The sequence below is a fragment of the Pleuronectes platessa genome, chromosome 9, assembly GCF_947347685.1.
Source record: "Pleuronectes platessa chromosome 9, fPlePla1.1, whole genome shotgun sequence".
NCBI classification, from domain to species: domain Eukaryota; kingdom Metazoa; phylum Chordata; class Actinopteri; order Pleuronectiformes; family Pleuronectidae; genus Pleuronectes; species Pleuronectes platessa.
In genome coordinates, this window is record NC_070634.1 from 16,300,623 (window position 1) to 16,320,331 (window position 19,709).

The window sequence follows — 19,709 nt, forward strand, 5'->3', positions numbered from 1 at the left end:
CCACCCTCGCTATCTGTAGCCTGTGGTAAAGAGGGAGTTAGTCGGCTTAAAAAACTGATGGATTTACTTGAAGCAACAAAGGAATGTTCGAAGCAGCACAACACTCGCTGCTAAACCTTTTTTTTCTCTCTCCCACTGGTTTATTGAGGAACAGAACATTCCACATTTTAGTATCAGGGCCAAATCACCACGTACTTACATGAACAGGTTCATGAAAAAAAGCTAAACGCTCAACATTTTCAGGGGTTATTTCTTGTTTCCTTGCATCCTAATAAAGCAGGATTTCGTGATACGTGGATATTTATGATTCAACAGCATAATGTATGTGCACATTTACAGTAGCTGTGTAGAGCAGCAGGTAATTCTCAAACTATTTCATCTAGAATCATATAATCTCCAACAAAAGACTGGACGCTGTGCTGCGCTGGTTGTTTTGTTGTTTTTTTGTGCTGAGTATAATTCCCTAACAGTGGATTTATGAGGTGCCAAGTGCCAAACCCATCAGCTTACAAGCAAACCAGGGTTGCGACGTATAAAAATATGACCAGCTTATGCTTCAATTTGCAAAACCAAAACAACAACAGTGCGCACACACTCAAAACTAAACACTAAATCCTTTCTCTTGACTTGAACCAAATTCTCCCCCTGCCTGCGACACTAACCAACTAATGTATTCTGTAAATGGGTTCCTGGAGGAAAACCAGAAACACATGTAGTTACATAGTTGAAAAACATATGGATCCACTCAGATGAATTACAGATCACAAACCTCCTCCTACATGCGTTCAAGCAGCCGTACAAACACAAATCCAGTCCCGGAGGGGTGGGGCTTCCCCTGTCGCCTGATCCCCCAGAAAATGTGAGTGTGGGTGTGATCGTGTGAGGAGGAGGTGTGGTGCTGAACAGTGACACTGAGGCTTCAGAGACAGAACCTGCAGGTCTCATGACCTCAGGACAAAAAGCAGAACAAATAAAAAAGTGACTGAGGAAGGGAAACGGGTGATGACGAGGAGCAGGAAAATGTGATGCCGTGAGAGTTGAGAGAGTCCTGGAAACTTTCATCACAGGATTTGTGAAGCTGAGGACGAGAAGGGAGGACGCACATAAAAGATAACCAGACCGACCCACTGTCTGTGTTCAGTCAATCGTCAGATCCTACTGAAGGTAAGTTCTGCCAAATAGTGTGCCATGTTAACCAGGGTGCTGATCAACATGCCGTAGAATGAAAATGTGGCTAAAAGATTTCAGGGAGGAATCATGAAGGAGACAGCTGTGATGATCAATGAGTTGCCGCTTACGTCCTTTTGTGATTTAACCAAGGAACGTGTGTATCCATGTGTAGAAGACAGCCGACATATACTCTCTATGTTATTGTTATCCTAACATTTTGACAGTTTATGTAAACGCTTAAATGAAAACCTTTTAAATGTAAAATGGATCCCGTCTCAATGACTTGACCACTTTCTTTTCTCTTCTGTTAGTTCAGTCTTTTACAAAGTGCTGATGCATCAGCTCCGGCAAGGGGGAAAAAAAAATCTAAGCAATTACTGGTGAACTGGAAATGCTTAAGCCATTACACTGCAATGTAGACCATTCCAGGTCAGCCCAGTGAAGACTAGACTGTGGTTTTAGTTGGACTGGGACATTATAATATAAACCAGAGTGGAAACATGGTTTGATTTGGAATATTATTAAACTGCAGTTGTGATTTTTTAGTGGAGGAGGATGAAAGGGGGAAGAAACAATTGTCAAAATAAGGCGTGTAAGTCTATCGTACAGATAAAGGGGAACTGAAATGTGTGGCAACTTAAAAAAAATGATTTCCATTATTGAAACCCCACCCTGACCCTAATTGTGAAATCTGACATCACATTCACAACATTTAAGATAAAAAGGGAAGTGCAGATTGTGATGAAACCAGTGGATATCTCCCCATAAACCTCAATAGAAGAAAAAAGGGAAAGTCAGAACTAATATTACTATCATTACGTTTTTTCTATATTTTCACAGATTTTGTAAAAGTAGAAGGTATACCGTTAGAAATGAAGTGTAACAAACAGATTTTTAATAATTTTCTACAAGAAATTAAAATGTCCCTCTCACAGCAGGGACCTCGCACCCCTTAGCTTAAATAAAATGAGCTCACAATTGGTCAAAAACAGGAAGAGCTGCGATTTACCAGGGTGGATTTTATGACCCTCGATCTCTGATGTGAAAAACAAAGGAGAAAGAAAGAGAAGAACAAACGCCACTTCCTCTCAGAGACTCTTTCTGCACCCTAATACACTTCAGCCGCTGAGAAACAATTCACGCTTGCCAACATGAAGTCGCAGAACTTTAAATGGATTTGTATAAAGAGGCATTTCTGTTCTCCTGTCCCGTTACAAACAGTGAGCACAGCCTCAGCCTCCAACATGTGCAGGCTGTGATATAAACACAGCAAATCTAGAGAGCAAGTAGAAAGTACTTTGCTATAGCGGGGGAAACCAAACACCATGTGTATGTCAGACCAGCGTCTACTCAGCATTTGGGGTCTTTAATTCCAAAACATCCCGCAGCACACTGAAATGTCTGATGAATACAAATCAAGAATTCAGCGTTTTAATGCCAAACGCTGGCTAAAAACAGTGTTTCACCAGTCAGCCCTTTTGGTAATACTAATGAGCAATGCTCCAAGCCACAGGCAGCAAAATAAAGCACTAGATCGATCCATGCTAGTGTCTCCTCTTTGGTTAAAACAAGAATGCTGAGGCAGCAACGTGGAGGCACTGTTCCTAATTAGAGTTATCTTCAGTAGAAATGTCTTATTATGTTGATGATTTAAAATGTAGAGATCCTCCCTTCGTCTCTGTTCTCAGGGAAAGGAGAAAAGACAGACCACGGAAACTAGAAAAAGACTGCACAGCAAATATCTGAGAGTAGCACACGCACAAACAAAGCTTTGTGTTAAGAACGGAGCAATTCAGTTTCCTTCATGAGCATAAATGGATCTATGCTCTGGGTAAAATATCAATGTTGTTATGACACCCACAGGGAATTGTACTACATTTAGCACAAACATTCAATTAGAATCAAGGATGAGCTTATTAGACTTTGGGGGTCATAGGTCAAGGTCACTGTGACCTCATATAACCTGTTTTTGCTCTCTGAACTTGTTTTCTTAAAAACACCTTGTGATAATCTTAAAAAATTTGACGCAAATGTTAACTTAGACTCATGGATTAATCGATTTGAGTGGTCAAAGGTCCAAATTCAAGGTCAGCATGCCCTTTGAGGACCAAAAAATGTACGCTAAAGACTCAACCAGTTCTAACTGCAAAATGTTTTTTTTCTTCTGTTTTCTAGGAGAAACATGGACCTGCCACCAACCCTCCATGTGTTCCTTCTCCTCTGTTCTCTAAATACTGTTGTTTGGGCTTGTCCAGTTGGATGTAAATGTCAAACAAACAAAATACTCTGCAGTGGCCTCTCAGACTTCCCCACACCTCTTAACTCATCTACCACTGCCCTCTACGTCTCCAACTCCAGTATCTACTCTCTGAAACCAGAGGACCTGGCGGTTTTCTCTAACGCCCTCAACATCTTTGTGATTAAAGACACTGTTCTGAAGGAGGTGCACCCTGGCACACTTGATGCCACTCCAAATATAGGTGCCTTGGGGTTTACTGGCACGGAACTGCAAGATCTCCCAGAGGCCTTATTCCAAAAACTTCTGAGTCTTGAGTCTCTGACTCTAAAGAGCAACAAACTCCTGGTACTCCGCCCTCATTGGTTTTCCTCTCTGAAGAATCTGAAAGTTCTTGACCTAAGCAAGAATCTTTTCACCTCTGTACCTTTTGAAACTTTTAACACTCTCACTCAGCTAAGTTATCTTTTACTTTCCGGAAACAATTTCAGTCAACTGCCTGTAAAGACATTCGTGGGTCTTTCTAAGCTTAAAATCCTTCGGCTTAGTAAAAACTCCCTACAGGAACTCCCTGCTGGCAGTCTGGATGACCTTGGCAATCTGGAGGAACTATCCCTAAATGACAATCTAATCACTCACCTCCACCGTGACCTGTTCTCTAACACTCGGAAGCTCCAAAAGCTGTTCCTCTCTAACAACAGGCTTACATCTCTTCCACTGGGGATCTTTTTAAACCTTCCCCTCCTCTCCCAGATGTCACTGTATGAAAACCAGCTGGAGAGTCTGGGTCCAGGGGTGTTTGGGCCCATGCCGTTGCAGGAGCTGTGGCTATATGACAACAAGCTCAGCCGTTTGGAGGATGACACCTTCAGAAATCTGACTCACATGCGTCTGCTGGTCCTGAGCCGCAACCAGATCAACTACGTTTCTTCCGGGACCTTCAGGGGGTTGGAGAAGGTGGGAGAGATATCACTCCACACCAATCTGCTCACAACCTTGCAAGCTGGGACTTTCCAAGGTCTTCCCAGCCTGGTCAACATTTCCCTGGAGCATAACTTCATCAGCTCCCTCCCTGTGGGTTTTCTGCTGGGCGTGAGCCATCTTGGACAGATAGACCTGCGAAACAATTCCTTCAACAGCATGCCACAAGAAAGTCTGGATGCACTCACCGTGACAAATGAAGTGCTCCTACAGCAGAATCCCTGGAGGTGTGATAAAGATATTCTGCCTCTTAGGGATTGGCTGAGACAGCACCCAACCAAGGCCAACCAAACCCTTGTGGTGTGTGAAGTGCCTTTCGACCTGAACGGTGAGGTGATCGCTCTGCTGACAAACAAGAACCTGATGCCTCTCAGCTCTACCGAGGATCCTGTGTTGACTTCGACGGAGAAGAGGAGGAAACCAAATACCCCTCCAACGAGAAGAAGCACTGTGCCACCTGCTGTCAACACCACGCCCACCTCGGAGCCTGAGGAAGTCACCAGCAGTGGACAGGGGGAACAGGGACCGGTTACTAATAATATTGGGATAACCCTTATCATCATCGCAGTAGTGTCCACTGTCATCATAAGCACTCTGATCGTCAGCTGCGTGTGCTGGAGGAAGAACAAGAGAGGCAGAGGAAATATAGGCCGCAGAAATAAGAACTCTGTGCTGTAGACCACCCAGCATCAATAACACAGGAACTTTTAAAGCCAAGGGAAACTGCTCGCTGATTACTGAGGGCTGCCCACAACATCTGGAGCATAGTGTTGATTTTAGAGCCTCCAAGTCATAGAAAGAACCGCAACAGCTCCTTCTTCTTCAGCTAGAACAAACAAGGAAACTGATTTTCTTTTGAATTAGTTAGCATACCGCTTTGTACCAGTACTGTGTGCTCTAAAAAGTGATCTGTCATCTTGCACACTATCTGTAAAAACTATTTTATGGGACAGTGGGATTATTTGGTGAATGTAAACTGAAATGCACAGAAACAGTGACCTTCTTTTGACTGAACTGAGTACTCTGTTCAATGGTCTTTCATTATTTCATTAATTATTGCAGTTTGAATTTCTGTGCTAACAATAAATTTCAGCAACAGTTGTAATCATTGAATGAGTATCCATGCTAAATCAAAGATGTAATTGTTCATCCATTGTAAGAAAATTCAAAGCAACATATTACTTTGCAATGAATAAATGCATTGCTTTTAGAGGAATCAGTCTCTCTTTGAAGTGATCATTTACTGAAGTAAGCTATTCATGGTTTATCATCACAACTTACACACTTTCTCTCAAGGAATATGACATAAAAACCTTATTCAAGAAAATGGTGAAAGACAAAACAGGACTGAAATCCCTGTGACAAGTAGTTTACCCACAAAGTAAAGGTTAAGTTATGGCGGTCAGAAGCAACATACTGCATCATATATAATGTGATTGACAGAAAAAATTACAAATTGTGTTGCTGATCTTCTTAAAACGACTTCACATGAAATCTCCTGTCCAGACTGAGTGGATTTTAAAGAAGTCACACTGAATTGAAAGAGGTACAGCATGATACTGTACCACAACTTTGCATTCAAAGTAATCATTCACTGAAACTATGTTGATTGTCAGAAACAGAGTGATGTAGTAATTTTGGCACATTTAGCGATGGCACTAACTTCCAACACTCATCCAACTTTTGTCTGCTGTCCCCTTGATTATATCCATTCAATATATAAGACTGCCATCTACTGGAATGAAGTCCCAATAATGGTTGAAACTATTTTGGCCTGAATCCCAAACTTCCTTCCATTGCTTCCCCTGCAATTATACAGAGACAAGACAAAACAAACGAATCACAAATGCTGACTAATTATTAACTGAAAATAACAATGTTCTGGTAGGGAAGCTAAAACAAAACTAGATCAACAAACTTAAGATAAGTTATTGTGAACAGAAGGGTTGTTGACTTGTAAAGTTTTACTTTCTTTCTGCTTTCACCAATGTGGAAACAGCTGCATGAAAGTGTTTACATTCCACAGTGTGTGGGAATTTCGAGAGAATGATGAATCTTCAACCTTTAAATACAGATGAATTTACACAACTGCTCCAGGTGAAAAAAAAACTAACATACATCATATATAAGCTTGTAAGAGCTGCAAACTTATCTATAGAGTCAGACTCTAAAGTATAATCAAAACATCCAAATCACTGATGGACTAATTTGTTTTGAAAACTTATTTAGTATTGAGTTTATAGATACTGATTGCTAGTGAAAAATAACAAATTACTGTAACATTTTGTAATCTTAGAGCCATTCTGCTGAGCCATGAAGTTAATACCTCAAACATTAAAAACATTCTCCAGTGTCCGCTCTTATCTCAAGCTGCAGACGTGCCTTACACCACGCCTCATGTGGGATGCACTCTTTCACAAAGATAACTGATGAGACTGTTTGTTCGTGTCTCATCTCTAATGAAACTACCTTCTGCTTCATCCTGCGACTGCAAATAATCTGGTACGTGAATGTTCCTTTAATATTTGACTGTAACAGAACATGGATCAACATCTTATCTGTTCAATTTTGTAAGTTATATATGATCATATCTTTTTTCTTTTGATAGTGAATAACAATGTCAAGAGGAGAAATCGTCGTTCTTTTTCTGTCTGTACTGTTTGAGACGTCGTTGCCTCAATACGACACTTGGATGGACAACCCCATAGAGCATGAGCAAGTCTTCACTGCATCTACGACAGATATTCCTCAATTGCTGAGAGCAGGTGTGACAGAGGTTTTCTTTGTGGGTAGCTTGGTGGAAACAATACCTAAAGCAGCCTTTGCTAAAAACCCGCAGCTTGAAAAGGTGGAGTTCATAAACACTCCAACATCAACTATTGAGCCAGGAGCTTTTGAAGGTTTGGGGTCCCTCAAGCAAGTTGAGATCTCCAACACTCCATTAATGTTAATCCCAGTTGGAGTCTTCAAAGACATCAGCAGCCTGGAGAGTATCATACTGAAGTGGAACAGGCTACGCCGTTTGGAGAGAGGCTTGTTTGACGGCCTTAAAAATGTAAAGGAGATCCAGCTACATGGGAACGAGATCGCATTGATTGAAGATGGAACGTTTGAAGGACTTGAGAACCTTGTGTCTCTCAATTTAGCTAAAAACAACATTTCCACTGTTTCTACCAGTTTGTTCTCAAACCTTAGCAAACTGCAGGTACTACGTCTTTATGAGAATCAGCTAACCACCATTCCTGAGGACATTTTTCAGAGTTTACCAGACTTGACGGAAATCGCCTTGCAGGTCAACAAAATAGCCGAATTATCACCAAATCTGTTTCCACATAAAGACAAACTAAAGAAGATCACTTTGGACAATAACCTCCTAACCAGTTTACCTGATGAATATTTTGTTGGCTTCCCTCAGCTTAAAATTCTGACCCTGCAGAAAAATAAACTGACAAGTCTCCCACCAATTCTTTTTGGGAAAATGCCTAAACTGACTCAGTTAAGCCTCAGTCAAAATGATCTCAGCACCCTTCCTCCAGGAATATTTAGCCCCCTGAACAAAGTCAAGAAGCTGGACTTGTCTAATAATCATTTTGCCTCCTTGTCTCCCGAGTACTTTGAAGGCCCAGAGAAGCTGACAGAGCTAAACCTACAGAATAACGAGATAAAGTCGCTGGATGCAGATGTGTTTGAAAAGCTTCAGTCACTGGTCACACTAAAGCTCGATCATAACGACCTGCAGACGCTCCCTGAGGATATTTTTGAGCCTTTAACAAAGCTAAACATGCTTTCCCTCAGTGAAAACCCTTGGCACTGTGACTGTAATCTGATTTCTTTTCACCTCTGGATAAAAGCAAACTCTGACAAGCTAGCCTCACCTGTTGTCTGTGAGTATCCAGAACATTTAAAGGGGCAGGAAATCCAATCCTTGACGGAAGATCAATTAATTTGCCCCACCCTTCCCCCTACAACTACCAGCCCCACCACCACCACCACAACAACTCCCACAACCACAACACTACCGACTACACTTCCGACCACACAAGCGACAACAATAATACCAACCACAACTTTAGCTACCACCATCTCAACATCCACCACACCTACAACCACACTTACAACGACCAAACCCACAACCACACCTACGACTACAACAACAACAACCACACCCACAACTACTCCAACTACAAATCCAACAACCACACCCACAACTAAACTCTGTTCAATGGTCTTTCATTATTTCATTAATTATTGCAGTTTGAATTTCTGTGCTAACAATACATTTCAGCAACAGTTGTAATCATTGAATGAGTATCCATGCTAAATCAAAGATGTAATTGTTCATCCATTGTAAGAAAATTCAAAGCAACATATTACTTTGCAATGAATAAATGCATTGCTTTTAGAGGAATCAGTCTCACTTTGAAGTGATAATTTACTGAAGTAAGCTATTCATGGTTTATCTTCACAACTTACACACTTTCTCTCAAGGAATATGACATAAAAACCTTATTCCAGAAAATGGTGAAAGACAAAACAGGACTGAAATCCCTGTGACAAGTAGTTTACCTACAAAGTAAAGGTTAAGTTATGGCATATATATAATGTGATTGACAGAAAAAATTACAAATTGTGTTGCTGATCTTCTTAAAACGACTTCACATGAAATCTCCTGTCCAGACTGAGTGGATTTTAAAGAAGTCACACTGAATTGAAAAAGGGTACAGCATGATACTGTACCACAACTTTGCATTCAAAGTAATCATTCACTGAAACTATGTTGATTGTCAGAAACAGAGTGATGTAGTAATTTTGGCACATTTATCGATGGTACTAACTTCCACCACTCATCCAACTTTTGTCTGCTTTCCCCTTGATTATATTATTGAAATACACACACTTTAGCGTGTGGTCAGATACACATACCATGTCCTTATATACCTTATTATTACACTCTGCAGAACAGTCAACACTTTGTACCACACATCCCAGCTCCCTGTTTCAATTCACACACACACAAAGTAGAACACCAACAGCAGATAATGAGCAGACCTTGGACTGAAATCTCTCTCCCCCACAACACACTAAGGCAGCTGCGTTGAGACAGGAACATTATGACCTCTGGTAACCACGACAATGGATTGCACGTACGATATCTTCATCACGCGACATTCCAAGAGGAGGAGGCACTGCCCCGTCTAGATGCAGCGGCCTCCATCTAGTTTTGACCAATCCAAGACGAACCCCAGTCACGCCCAATATATCAATATATAACCTATGTGCGCACTCTGTTTAAGCGCCTCTTTTTCTGTGTAGCCTTCTGCATAGAACTAGAGACCCATGCATGTTCAATTGCTGGACACCGCGTTTTCCTGACCTGTGACCTCTGAATAAACTTGCCTAATTTCAACTTGAGAACGACGACTCCTCTCCTTTGATTTTCCACCTGCAACAAAATGGTAGCAGAGGATGGTTTTAGACGATTGAAAAGAGCGGAGTGGAAATCAACCAGTCGGGGAGGAGGTCGTCTCTCGGACGGGAAAGAACCGCCCTGCGTGGCTTGTCTCTCCTCGGGAACCTGATCAAAACAGCGCTGTACTATTAAAAGGTAAGCAGAGCCTATTTAATTGAAATCTGCATATTGTCATGATAGGAAAAAAAACTAAATATTTGATCAGTAGTACTGAGGGTGAGTACGAGTTGCATATGCTAAATTTAGAATAGTAATTAGAAAGGTCTGAAAACGCTGTGAGAAAAAAGGAGTTAAAATTCAGCCAGACGCATGTTGTAAAATAGCTCCATGACGGTGGTTAATGTGGGGGTTGGCGTGACGACACACACTGTAAAACAAAGCACCTTAACGGGTTTGTGTGTGGGCATGTCGCTACGGGTTTAACTCACAGGCCCTCCAAATCTCACAAAAAAGGGAATGGAAGGGCCTAACAATTGGACTATCAAAGATTATATGTAGAAAGAGATATAAAATTAGAAAAAGTGACTGTGGGGGAGACCGCTGAGGCGCAGCCCGTTGAGTAGAGGTAGAGGCTGCCTTCGGCATACACCACAAGTTTGGCTCAGTGTATCATCCACAGTCACAAGGCCTTGTAGAAAGAGCCAATCAAACATTGAAAACCAAAATTGCGAAGGTTTGTGCAGACACTAAGATGACATGGGTTGAAGCCCTGCCATTGGTGTTGATGACGATGAGGTCATCCCCAGGCGGTAAGACACACCTGAGTCGCTATGCGTGGTCCACCCAGGGATGGAGGTCACGTGCCACCCCTGGATGTCCTTGAAATTGAAATGTCAAGTTATATGAAGGTTTTAACTGCTGTTACTGTAGCTCTCTCCAATCAGGTCTCCAGGGCCCTGGCGACTGATCCGGAGGAAGCTGCAGGACCGAAGGTAAAAGTTGGTGACTGGGTAAGAGTTAAGGTTCACAAGAGAAAGTGGCCAGAACCCAGGTGGACTGGACCGTACGAAGTGAAGGAGGTTACTTCACACTCGACCCAGGTCAAGGGTAAATCAGGCGCACCTTGGCACCACCTGACACATTGTACCCCAGCACCTTCACGTTCCCGCCCATTGGCTGAAATAATAACTAATTTGAAAAAAAAAAAAAATGGAGAGGGTATAGGTTGGACCTGTGTTACTCCTGGACTGCCATGGAGTCCTGTGCTTCTTCTGGTCGTAAAATTACTCCCAAGATTAAGACGTGCACAGCAGAGGGTGAAAAGGGGGAGGGCCAGAAGCCTTACAGCTTACAACTGGCGTTAAGATCACAAAGAGGCGTGGTTGTTTGTTTCTATGTAGTTTGTTTGTTTGTTTGTTTTAATATGGCTTCAATCAGAAGTAAAGAATTCCAAACTGAATTGTTAAAATTACACTTTTTGGCACAAATTTGTTGTTTCAGATATTTCCAATACATCTAATCTATTAGAGGAAAGGAGAAAGGTTTTGGCCTCAAAAGTTCTACAAAAAGAAGAATCATTTAACATCTTATTTTATTTTTACCTGACACAGCAGGGCTAATAGTAAAGACCATTTTAATAATCCACAAGTTACTAATTGGATTCGTAATATAAATTCAAGGATGAGTGATTCATTACATCACATTAAGGTGTCATTTTAAAGCCCATCTCTAAGTACAGTTAAAGTGCAATGTTTTTTCTTTCCTTTCTCTGTTTGTATTATATTTAAGCCACTTACACCGATACAAAAGTTTCATCCGCAACTGTGGCCTTGTGAGAATGAGATAACAATGTTTTTTGTTTTTAGTCTGGAGAAGTTGCTGCTCCGATGCAATGAGCCCAGTGAAAGTTCAATAACAGCTGATCTGTTCTGCAATGCTCAGGTTTGGTAAGAAGGGAAATCTAGCTCTTCTCTTTGGTTGTTGAAATGCTGTTTTATTTACTTTTATTAATTTTGTTTGCTGGCTGTGATTCTTTTAATCACAGCTATGTTTTGATGCTTTTATATTAATTGAATTGTTTGTTTTTACATTTTTGTTTTGCTGGCTGTAATTCTTTTAATCACAGCTATGTTTTGATGCTTTTATATTAATTGAATTGTTTGTTTTTACATTTTTGTTTTGCTGGCTGTAATTCTTTTAATCACAGCTATGTTTTGGCATTAAGCGCTCCAGTTCCCTAAGCAAGCACACAGAACTTGGGACACACTATAACTGATACAGCCTGAAGTGCTAGCAACCTCTCAGAGCTACACCACACCCCCTCTCACACACTGATAAAGACCCTCTCGGCGGGACCTGTGAACCGACGCCGGAGTTTTACTTTTCCTTATGTTTTCTATTTTCCTATTCATTTTGAGCATTTAACAGAGTCCACAGTGTTAGAGTTTGATTTTGTTTCTTGTGTTACATTTTCTCTCTAAATCCACAGTATCATGCATGTGTTTTAATTAAATAATACAAAAATAAAAATGGAACCAAGGCAAACACCTTGGCATCCGTTCAGACACCCTGGGTTATGTGGGTTTAGGGGGACGGTACTGTTTTTGACCTTTAGCACAATGTTGTACGTTCATCCCCAACAACACAGCCCCAGACGGTACATTATCTAAAGCACTCCATAGACTGCACTCACTCTCTGTGGAAATGAAGAAACACTCTGACGTGAAACCATGGGATGTATTTATGACTAAATTCTTTGGCAAATGGTCTAAACTGGTCTCGGCCTTCATACTATCTGTCGCAGTGGTCATAGCCCTGTTCGCCATCTGCGGATGTTGTTGTATTTCATGCATTCGAGTCCTGTGCATCCGTGTCATAGACTCTGCGATACAAAATAATGACATCTCTGCTAGCTCACTCTGAGGAGACAAGGGATATGACAGACTATGTTTCTTATGATTTTTGCTCATATTATGACAATTGACCAGATATTGACCATGCCTTTGCTCTTGCGTTACAGACTGTCCCCTCAGTCGCTCTGACCCCTGATTAGTCACATAGCCCCAAATGGTGATGTATGGACCTATTCTGGACACGGTTTTGACCCAAATTGGCCCCTCTTTAGTGTATACAGCCCCTCGTCAGTTGAATTTTCCCTTACAAGTGACACTGTGGACTTAAGATGAAAAGGAGCTTCTTCTCGACACAAGTTTTGATGGCTGTGATTCTTCTGATCACAGCTATGTTTTGACGTTTTATAGTATAGGTTTCTTTTTGATTTTATTTGTGGTGTTGTGTTTTTTGATCATGGCTTTAGTTGGGTTTGTTTATCTGCCTTGCCCTTTACTGCCCTTTGCCTTCCCTGTGTTGTCCACACCTATCAGGTGTGGAAAGGGGGATTTATTGAAATACACACACTTTAGCGTGTGGTCAGATACACATACCATGTCCTTATACCTTATTATTACACTCTGCAGAACAGTCAACACTTTGTACCACACATCCCAGCTCCCTGTTTCAATTCACACACACACAAAGTAGAACACCAACAGCAGATAATGAGCAGACCTTGGACTGAAATCTCTCTCCCCCACAACACACTAAGGCAGCTGCGTTGAGACAGGAACATTATGACCTCTGGTAACCACGACAATGGATTGCACGTACGATATCTTCATCACGCGACATTCCAAGAGGAGGAGGCACTGCCCCGTCTAGATGCAGCGGCCTCCATCTAGTTTTGACCAATCCAAGACGAACCCCAGTCACGCCCAATATATCAATATATAACCTATGTGCGCACTCTGTTTAAGCGCCTCTTTTTCTGTGTAGCCTTCTGCATAGAACTAGAGACCCATGCATGTTCAATTGCTGTACACCGCGTTTTCCTGACCTGTGACCTCTGAATAAACTTGCCTAATTTCAACTTGAGAACGACGACTCCTCTCCTTTGATTTTCCACCCGCAACAATATCCATTCAATATATAAGACTGCCATCTACTGGAATGAAGTCCCAATAATGGTTGAAACTATTTTGGCCTGAATCCCAAACTTCCTTCCATTGCTTCCCCTGCAATTATACAGAGACAAGACAAAACAAACGAATCACAAATGCTGACTAATTATTAACTGAAAATAACAATGTTCTGGTAGGGAAGCTAAAACAAAACTAGATCAACAAACTTAAGATAAGTTAATGTGAACAGAAGGGTTTTTGACTTGTAAAGTTTTACTTTCTTTCTGCTTTCACCAATGTGGAAACAGCTGCATGAAAGTGTTTACATTCCACAGTGTGTGGGAATTTCAAGAGAATGATGAATCTTCAACCTTTAAATACAGATGAATTTACACAACTGCTCCAGGTGGAAAAAAACCTAATATACATCATATATAAGCTTGTAAGAGCTGCAAACTTATCTATAGAGTCAGACTCTAAAGTATAATCAAAACATCCAAATCACTGATGGACTAATTTGTTTTGAAAACTTATTTAGTATTGAGTTTATAGATACTGATTGCTAGTGAAAAATAACAAATTACTGTAACATTTTGTAATCTTAGAGCCATTCTGCTGAGCCATGAAGTTAATGCCTCAAACATTAAAAACATTCTCCAGTGTCCGCTCTTATCTCAAGCTGCAGACGTGTCTTACACCACGCCTCATGTGGGATGCACTCTTTCACAAAGATAACTGATGAGACTGTTTGTTCGTGTCTCATCTCTAATGAAACTACCTTCTGCTTCATCCTGCGACTGCAAATAATCTGGTACGTGAATGTTCCTTTTATATTTGACTGTAACAGAACATGGATCAACATCTTATCTGTTCAATATTGTAAGTTATATATGATCATATCTTTTTTCTTTTGATAGTGAATAACAATGTCAAGAGGAGAAATCGTCGTTCTTTTTCTGTCTGTACTGTTTGAGACGTCGTTGCCTCAATACGACACTCGGACAGACAACCCCAAAGACCACGAGCAAGTCTTCACTGCATCTACGACAGATATTCCTCAATTGCTGAGAGCAGGTGTGACAGAGGTTTTTTTTGTGGCTAGCCAGGTGGAAACAATACCTAAAGCAGCCTTTGCTAAAAACCCGCAGCTTGAAAAGGTGGAGTTCATAAACACTCCAACATCAACTATTGAGCCAGGAGCTTTTGAAGGTTTGGGGTCCCTCAAGCAAGTTGAGATCTCCAACACTCCATTAAGGTTAATCCCAGTTGGAGTCTTCAAAGACATCAGCAGCCTGGAGAGTATCATACTGAAGTGGAACAGGCTACGCCATTTGGAGAGAGGCTTGTTTGACGGCCTTAAAAATGTAAAGGAGATCCAGCTACATGGGAACGAGATCGCATTGATTGAAGATGGAACGTTTGAAGGACTTGAGAACCTTGTGTCTCTCAGTTTAGCTAAAAACAACATTTCCACTGTTTCTACCAGTTTGTTCTCAAACCTTAGCAAACTGCAGGTACTACGTCTTTATGAGAATCAGCTAACCACCATTCCTGAGGACATTTTTCAGAGTTTACCAGACTTGACGGAAATCGCCTTGCAGGGCAACAAAATAGCCGAATTATCACCAAATCTGTTTCCACATAAAGACAAACTAAAGAAGATCACTTTGGACAATAACCTCCTCACCAGTTTACCTGATGAATATTTTGTTGGCTTCCCTCAACTTAAAACTCTGACCCTGCAGAAAAATAAACTGACAAGTCTCCCACCAATTCTTTTTGGGAAAATGCCTAAACTGACTCAGTTAAGCCTCAGTCAAAATGATCTCAGCACCCTTCCTCCAGGAATATTTAGCCCCCTGAACAAAGTCAAGAAGCTGGACTTGTCTAATAATCATTTTGCCTCCTTGTCTCCCGAGTACTTTGAAGGCCCAGAGAAGCTGACAGAGCTAAACCTACAGAATAACGAGATAAAGTCGCTGGATGCAGATGTGTTTGAAAAGCTTCAGTCACTGGTCACACTAAAGCTCGATCATAACGACCTGCAGACGCTCCCTGGGAATATTTTTGAGCCTTTAACAAAGCTAAAGATGCTTTCCCTCAGTGAAAACCCTTGGCACTGTGACTGTAATCTGATTTCTTTTCACCTCTGGATAAAAGCAAACTCTCACAAGCTAGCCTCACCTGTTGTCTGTGAGTATCCAGAACATTTAAAGGGGCAGGACATCCAATCCTTGACGGAAGATCAATTAATTTGCCCCACCCTTCCCCCTACAACTACCCGCCCCACCACCACCACCACAACAACTCCCACAACCACAACACTACCGACTACACTTCCGACCACACAACCGACAACAATAATACCAACCACAACTTTAGCTACAACCACCTCAAAATCCACCACACCTACAACCACACTTACAACGACCAAACCCACAACCACACCTACGACTACAACAACAACAACCACACCCACAACTACTCCAACTACTACGCCAACAACCACACCCACAACTACTCCAACCACTACTCCAACAACCACACCCTCAACAACAACCACTATTCCAACAACCACACCCACAACCACTACTCCAGCCACTACTCCAACAACCACACCCACAACAACAACCACAACCACTCCTCCAAAAACCACACCCACAACAACGACCACTACTCCAACAACCCCACCATCAACAACAACCACATCCACTACTCCAACAACCACACCCACAACAACAACCACTACTCCAGCCACTACTCCAACAATCACAACAACAACCACCACCACTCCTCCAACAACCACACCCACAACAACAACCACAACCACTACTCCATCAACCACACCTACAATCACACTTACACCGACCAAACCCACAACCACAATAACAACCACACCTACGACTACAACCACAACCACTCCTCCAACAACCACACCAACAACAACAGCCACTACAACAACCACAACCACTACTCCATCAACCGCACCTACAACCACACTTACAACAACCAAACCCACAACCACACCTACGACTATAACAACAACAGCCACACCCACAACAACAACCACAACCACTCCTCCAACAACCACACCAACAACAACAGCCACTACAACAACCACAACCACTACTCCATCAACCGCACCTACAACCACACTTACAACGACCAAACCCACAACCACACCTACGACTATAACAACAACAGCCACACCCACAACAACAACCACAACCACTACTCCAACAACCACACCTACAACCACACTTACAATGACCAAACCCACAACCACAACCACAACCACAACCACCACCACACCTATGACTACAACAACAACAACCACACCCACAACTACTCCGACCACAACTCCAACACCCACAGCCACAACAACAACCACAACCACTACACATATCTTCACACATCCAGTGGAACCAGTGTCTCCGGTCTCTTTAATCTCATATCGGCACAGAAGCAAAGAACAGCAGTGCAAGTCCCTGCTGATGATCTGCACCGCACTGCTGGTGGTGGAGATCACCTGCACATTGGTGCTGGCTAAGTTCACCCTGGCTGTTTACTTCCTGCTGCAATACAAAGAGAAGATGCGTCACAGGGTCAAACTCACACGCTTCTCCTACAGGAAAGAGGTCATCCTTAGGCCTCTTCGAGAGGCAGAGACTCAAGGAATTTAAACAAAAACAATACTAAACAGAGAGTTCAATGCTCTAGTTACTATGATGGTAAATGGCGAGCAGTCAAAACACCTGCAAAAGAACTCTTAAACCTGAAATTATAGATATCTTTTTGGTGGTCACCTTCAAAAGGTGGAATATCTGGAATATGATGCGAGCTGCTAAAACATCTATAGAGCGGGAGGGCAACTGCAGAGATGGGATGTAATTCTCCTGGCTTTGTCAATATGAGTCATTACTTTCACACATAATTAGTCCTGTGGTCCATCGTCAATATGAAACTGGCATAGGGCAGGTTTAAATAATAAGCTTCCTGCATCCGTTTCAAAACACTATTACTTGCGTAACGTGCTGCGAATGGATCGAGTCCAGTCTACATCCAGGACATGGTCAAACCTTACAGCCCAGCCCGTTCACTCCGTTCTGCATCTGCCAATCAGCTTCTTGCTCCCTTTCAGCCAACCATTCACCAAAATCACGACTGTTTGCTGTCTTGGCTCCTAATTGGTGGAACGAGCTCCCTAATGACATCAGGACAGCAGAAAGTCTATGCATCTTTTGCCGCAAACTAAAAACACATCTCTTCTGACTATACCTTGAATAGAAAATATAACTTATATGGCACTTTCTTATAGCACTTTGGAGTTTGGCTTTCTTGAGGAAAATTGTACTTTCTTGATTCTTTGTTGTTCTGTGTTTGTACCCTCATGGTTGAATGCACTAATTGTAAGTCGCCTTGGCTGAAAGCATCAGCTAAATATAATGTAATGAAATGTAAAAGTTGATTTAATGCTTAGAAAATGTACAATACACATTCCTAATAAAAAACATGTAACCAATCAGGCTGAATAGACTTTTATTTTTCTGTAAAACATTTTGAAAGTCAGGTTCACTTGTACACCAGGGGGAGCCACAGATCTACAAAACTTCTTATTCAGTCTCATTCACATAAAACAAGTCCACTCAAGTAGGTTTATTGAGCACACAGTTAAAAGGTTGTGCAACCAGGGTAATGTTTTAGAAGTCTGAATAAAAAATCATGGCATGTTTCATCAGCATAAGTAATATAACACATTTTCTTCATCAGTGAATTTCTTTTATGTTTCTATTCAGAAGAAAATAATCTCACATGTCGTAAACTGAAGAAGTTGCAGAGTGAAAAACACTGAGCAGGAGTCTGGTGTTGGCACGTCTGTCTGTCTGATGGCTAAAGGTTAAATACATTAATTAGGCCTTCTACAAGATAGTAACACAGGAACAGAGCGGGTGCCTGGATTCATTAACCCAGTGCACATGTGCAGGAGTTTGTATATACATGAGAGAGAGAGAGAGAGAGAGAGAGAGAGAGAGAGAGAGAGAGAGAGAGAGAGAGAGAGAGAGAGAGAGGGACAGAAACTTGATCTTCTTAGGGCCTGAGTAATTGAGTTGTGTTTTTTTCTGATGGTATAACAGAATGATGAATATGGCATTGAACTATAAGTAATTACGAGGTTTGGTGCTGACTGTAATTTGAGGGTGTTTATATATACAACAAATAAACCATATACCATATACCCTAAAGATAAAAGTGGCTTTGGAGCCCTACGACATCCAAGCCATCAACAGACCTCAGAGTTACTGAACAGCATCCAAACTACGTATACATACACAACCGCCTCAAAATAACTTATATGATATGTCATATTTTGAGTTTCCACCTGCTTTATATTAATCATTTCATTAAAGACAATCATGCTTATACAATGACATGTTTCATCACTCTAAGCTGGCCGTTTAAAGCTAATTCAGACAAATATCAAGACACTGCAATGCTTGTGAGCTATTCATAAAATGTCAAACTTCTGTTTCCTCGCTGCCTTTTAATAATTTATCTTTTCATTGTAAAGCAACTTTTTATCCACCAGAGGGCACTTCTGTGTTGGACGTAACAGAAAACACAAGGGAAAAAATATGTATTTAAATCTTGTGCTCCCTAAATTACTCCCTGAGGTGCTTCTCCCCTTCAGCAAAACTGTTGTGTTGAATTACAGATAAGGATCCCCAGTAACATCAAGTGACACTAATGAGAGAATAGATTCCAGTAAAATAAAATGCAAAAGTTTAGATAACTCCAGACATGGCAACTTACATAACGCCTGAAGGATGAATCTTCTGTACAGGCAAAAAGTTATGAAGTTGTGCCAGACAGTGAGAATAATGAATGAAGTCACTGAACGAGGGTAACATAACTTTGCTCTATCCAATTTAGCTCAGGGGCTGTATGCTGAAATACA

At 41.5% G+C, this 19,709-nt stretch overlaps 2 protein-coding genes across 2 annotated transcripts; both read left to right on the forward strand.

Annotated features, from left to right (window-relative positions):
* Window positions 1-871: 871 nt before the first annotated feature.
* LOC128448176 (uncharacterized) lies at window positions 872-18,275 on the forward strand. Its single transcript, XM_053430735.1, has 4 exons — window positions 872-1,164; window positions 3,346-5,061; window positions 7,181-8,612; window positions 14,674-18,275. The coding sequence occupies exons 2-4, from the start codon at window positions 3,353-3,355 to the stop codon at window positions 17,434-17,436; spliced, it is 5,904 nt and encodes a 1,967-aa protein (XP_053286710.1). The 5' UTR covers window positions 872-1,164; window positions 3,346-3,352; the 3' UTR covers window positions 17,437-18,275.
* Window positions 6,747-9,802, forward strand: LOC128447591 (leucine-rich repeat-containing protein 15). The gene is made up of 2 exons (XM_053429767.1): window positions 6,747-6,889; window positions 6,996-9,802. The coding sequence occupies exon 2, from the start codon at window positions 7,005-7,007 to the stop codon at window positions 8,682-8,684; it is 1,680 nt and encodes a 559-aa protein (XP_053285742.1). The 5' UTR covers window positions 6,747-6,889; window positions 6,996-7,004; the 3' UTR covers window positions 8,685-9,802.
* Window positions 18,276-19,709: the final 1,434 nt, after the last annotated feature.